Genomic DNA, 5,119 nt, shown 5'->3' on the forward strand with positions numbered 1-5,119 from the left:
CAAATCCTGACTGATGGTGATCCATTCTTGCCTTATTAGTTCTCGGAGTTGATCACAATTTGTGGGCTTCTGCTTGTCCACTCGCCTTTTGAGGACTGACCACAGGTTCTCTATGGGATTGAGATCCGGGGAGTTGCCTGGCCACGGATCCAAAATTTCAATGTAATGATCTTTGAGCCGCTTCTTTATCACTCTTGCTTTGTGACATGGTGCTCCATCATGCTGGAAAATCGGATCATCACCAAATTGCTCATGGATCGTTGGAAGAAGTCGCTCTTGCAGGACATTTTGATACCATTCTTTATTCATTGCAGTGTTTTTGGGTAGAATTATGAGAGAGCCCACTCCCTTGGTTGAAAAGCAACCCCACACATGGATGGTCTCTGGATGCTTCACTGTTGGCACAACACAGGACTCATGGTAGCGTTCACCTTTTCTTCTCCGAACAATCGATTTTCCAGATGTCCCAAACAGTGGGAAGGGAGCTTCATCAGAGAAAATAACTTTGCACCAGTCTTCTGCAGTCCATTCCTTGTACTTCCTGCAGAATTTCAGTCTGTCCTTGACGTTGGAGAGAAGTGGCTTCTTTGCTGCTCTTCTTGGCCTCACTGTGCGTGCAGATGCTCTCACACCAACCTGCTGCCATTCCTGAGCAAACTCTGCACTGCTGGTGACACGATTCCGTAGCTGACTCCTCAGGAGGAAATGGTCCTGGCGCTTGCTGGACACTCTGGGACGTCCTGAAGACTTCTTCACTGCAGTCAAACCTCTCTCCTTGAAGTTCTTGAATGATCCGGTAAATGGCTCTTCCAGGTGCAATATTCTTTGTAGCAAATTCCTTGCATGTGATGCCATTTTGATGCAAAGCGATGATGGCTGCATGTGTTTCTTTGGAGGTAACCATTGCTAACAAGAACACAATGATTGAAAGCGCTTCTTCCCTCATTTTATAGAAATCAGTCTGCTCTTACAATTTATTTAGTATGATAGCGGTTTCACCTGACTAGTACTCATTCACACCTTCACATGTGCTGCTGATATGATTAGTCAATTAATGTTAGCTGGTCATTTTGTGTCAGAACATTTTGCGATGGCGCCGACGCTGATGGCTGCCTCCGTGGCGTGCTCCGCAGTTGTTTTTATGTTTTTGTTAGTTTGTCCTGTCTTTAGTTATATCCCTGCAATCAGTTTCACCAGAGACGAATTGCTGGACATTAAATGAAAGCCATGTGCATCTCATCAGGGGGTCTTACAGCCTTTCAGCCTAAACAGGATGACTATGAATGGCACAAAAGGATGAACGTACAATTGTATATGCAATATTTAATTGAATCTGTCCTTCATAAAGCTGCTTTAACAGTATGGAAGCCCAGCCAATCAATACTCAATCAATAAATCAATCTATATATCTTAGCATGACCAACCATTTTCCCATCTCGCCATTCGTCATGCATGACATTCATTGACTCTAATATTTGAAAATCGCATTTGCACCAAGCATAATGCCACACTCTACCAATTTATCTACAGTTCAGTTCATTTGTGGGTAATTTAAGCCTCAACTCTCTTCAGCATGGGACTTTGATTGCTGTCACACTTAGCTGCAGAGGCAGCCATTTCATTTTGGAGGTAGAGAGAGAGAGAGAATGGAGCTTTGATACATAAACATAATTTTGATCCGTTATTTCAGTGCAATAGCGAGACCCCCTGTGGGCTTCTATTTAATCATGCAACACATGTTTGACTATCCAAAGTTAAATTTTTAGCCTATGAATATTTATTTCAATTCATTTGTTGAATGTTGATTGTAATTACACGGAAACATTATTTATTGCCAAGATTTCTACATTAGCTAGAGAAATGAGGGAGATAAATAAATTAATTAATTCAGCATAAGAACAAATGCCAAATGCGTGCAAGTGGCTTCTTTAATGTAATTAGAATACTTTTGGTATTGGTATCTGCATGATGACAAGTTTTTGACAGTGGTGACTGGTCACCAGTGGATGGCATGCTCTCATCTCTCCTTTTGGAGAGATTTCGTTCAAGGGCATTTTGGAGAAAGATGGACGACACATGGATATGTCCATATGCATGTTCATTATAAATGCATAGACACTAAACAGCCATGTGTGTGTGTGTATGTGTGTGTGTGTGTGTGTGTGTGCTGGTGTGGATGTGTGTGCACTCCTTTACATTGAAAGGCAAGCCCTACTAACCTGACAGAATACAAATGCCAAGATTATGGCGACGTGTCAAATTAAAGGCACAATTTGGAGTAATGATGACCGTTAGGCCACTCAGTCTGAAAGGCAGCGAGTTGGAAAGAAAAAGAGAAGTGAATGATGGTGCTCCGTCTTGTTTAATATTCCTGAAAGAAAATGTGCAGTGACAGGAAGTGGGGCAGCAGGGAGAAGGCCAGAGGCAAACACTTATAGAGACGCCGCTGCTTTGTTAGTGTCTATTTAATGCATCAGTCAAACTTTTCGCTGCAGTTAGAAAAAAAAAAAAAAAAAATGCTGTTGCTTTTTTGGTTGGTGTTTATATTCATTTAGAGCCGGGGTCTGCAACCTTTTTCAGACCAAATTTCCCTTGGTGAATAGAAAGACAGCGTAAGGGCTGCTGTTACATAATATATAAAACTAAATGTTATAATGTAAGAATGATCTATAGAAATCATTTATTTTTATGTTTTTTTAGCAAAAAAATAATCAGCGTTTGTATACAGAGTCATACACTATATGTCATACACTATTTTTTGTATTATTGTTAATTCAATTGTAATGGGACAGTTAATCATTTTGTTGGAGTTTAGCTTCTTTAGCTTTGGTTGAAGTTAACATAGGATTGTAGTTTTGTTTATCAAATATTTAATTTAATTTCATTCAATTTAATTTATTTATTTTTTTATTTATAATTAAGAAAAGTTGTTCTACATCAAAATATAACCTAGAAATCCTCTGTTTCTTGCCATGACCATCATAAACAATAACAGGTTTTCTTTCTGTTAAATTGTGTTGAATTATGTTTCAACATGCAGCACACACAGACTAAACAGCCCCAACGATCAGTGTAGGATAATTTGAGTAAGTAATAGGCTGGAGAATGAGACACAGAAAGAATGATGGGAGGGTGGAGGGATCACTTTTCCTCCATCGTCTTCTCCTCTTTTTCCCCTCTGCTTTAATTTACCTTTCATCTCTCTCTCTCTCTCTGTCATGATCTCATTTTTCTCGCTCTTCCAGTCACTCTAGCTCAGAGCCCATATGTATCGCTTATCTCAATGTATTTCATTGGGATATGAAGGACAAAAAGTCCTCTTCTAGTTTAACCCATCCTTCATCTACTGGAGCAGTTCAATTGGGGCAACACATTCATTTTCACATTTAAAAAGTCCTAAAGGATATCAGTATACCACTGTAGCTAGACGTTTCACTTTGATAACAGCAGAAAACAAGTACAACAATAGTTCATCACTTGATTTCATGAATATTTGGTTCTCTTTAATGAAACGAACCATATCAAGTAGACTCTATGTCCTTCCTAGTTTAATTTGTCTCTGCTCTCTTTTTGCTGGATCTCAGCACAAACCAAAATAATTTGTCTCCCTTCCTGGCCCACTGTCAGTCATCTCCTCCAATTGCGCTGTCTTGTGTGCCATTCGTCAAATGAGACAACCCGAGAGGAAGAGGAAATGAAAATCAGAGGTTCAGAGCGCAGAGCACAAATTCACACGATCCTCCGTGTACCAGTTTATTACTCCTGTGTGCATCCTTTCACCTATTTGTTCTTTAGTTACTTTGAAAAATGTGTGTGTGGATCCATGCGCTTGTTTATTAGCCTGTAGCCATGTGTTCCATTCTGTCTCCCACTGGGACCATCCTTGCTCCTCTTGTCCTGTTTTTGCTATAAAATAAACCACACATGGAGACTTTGATGTCCTTCAGACCTATATTTAAACCACAATGCCAAGTGTGGCATCTGTACTTACTCCTGTGGGCATTGAACTTACTATCCTACCATTTTTTGTTCATGTGAGAATCCATTAAACAAGTGCTGTGCAGCTCATTAGTATTGTTTTGTTTATTTTTTTTAGCTTCCCTTGCTGAACGCTGCTTTCAAGCTACATATATTTGTTACTTAGAGAGAGAGCCATTAATTCAGTTGCTGTTTGTGTCGTTTTGTAGCATGTAGCGCAGTGCGCTTATCTAACTAGAGCTACAGCAAAGTACTTGTACTGAGAATTATCCACCCACACCCCCCACAAAAAAAATCTACCCATCAACCCCTCTTCTTCGACCTCTTCAGTCCAGTGACCCCCAGCAATCTCTTCTCTTGTAGCCGTTCCGCCGAGTGACCTTCTCGGTGGTGAGCCAGCCACAGGACCCGCACCAGGGCTCGCTGCAGAGCTGTTACGACAGTGGCCTGGAGGATTCGGAGACGCCCAGCAGCAAGAGCTCGTCCGGCCCCAGACTAGGTGCCCTCCCTCTACCCGAAGACGCCTATGAGAGGACTACGCCCGATGGCAGTGTCGGTGAGGCAGAGCATATGGAAAATGGTAGGGGCAAACACAAAAAAAAAGATAAGTCAGAGTTAAGCTAAACAGCTAAATAAAAAGAGACATACTCATCAGTCAACAAGATAGGGAAGTTCTCACAAAAGGCCACACACTCACACACAGCTACGCTGACACTACAGTTTTACAGATGCTGGGTTATACGCAGATATGAATAGAAAGGGCTGAATAGGTGGGAATTGCTAGGTTTGTCTTACAATCTAAGTATGAAACTGTGATTGTAGTGTTTAGTATGACTGGCTTAATATATATACACAGTTCATTTCTATTTATTTTGCTGTGTTTACCCAGTAAGAGCTAAAGGTCGGTTACCGTAGTATAGCCTACTAGTTAGCCTGAAAACTCTGCAGGCAGATTAGGTCAAGGCTGCTTTATTGAAGACATAACTCATCTCCTAAACATCAATTCACAAGAGGTTTGCCTGTGTACCAGATAAACAGATTAAAATATAATTTTCTTCACTTTTACTGAGCCATGGTGAGTTGCAAAAACAAATTTTCAAGAACAGTTTTCGCTTGAGTAATTCTGGCTGTTTTTCAGTAA

The 5,119-nt window shown here is 40.6% G+C and overlaps 1 protein-coding gene across 1 annotated transcript in view; it reads left to right on the plus strand.

Moving 5' to 3' along the window:
* LOC107744857 (protocadherin-7-like) overlaps positions 1-4,602 on the plus strand; it is a 77,253-nt gene extending 72,651 nt beyond the window's left edge. Inside the window, exon 2 of the mRNA XM_016558679.1 lies at positions 4,342-4,602. Coding sequence (XP_016414165.1) covers positions 4,342-4,602 — 261 coding nt within the window. The remainder of the gene's footprint in view (positions 1-4,341) is intronic.
* Positions 4,603-5,119: the final 517 nt, after the last annotated feature.

This window comes from Sinocyclocheilus rhinocerous, unplaced genomic scaffold, assembly GCF_001515625.1.
Source record: "Sinocyclocheilus rhinocerous isolate Xijiao unplaced genomic scaffold, SAMN03320098_v1.1 scaffold4273, whole genome shotgun sequence".
Lineage (NCBI taxonomy): Eukaryota > Metazoa > Chordata > Actinopteri > Cypriniformes > Cyprinidae > Sinocyclocheilus > Sinocyclocheilus rhinocerous.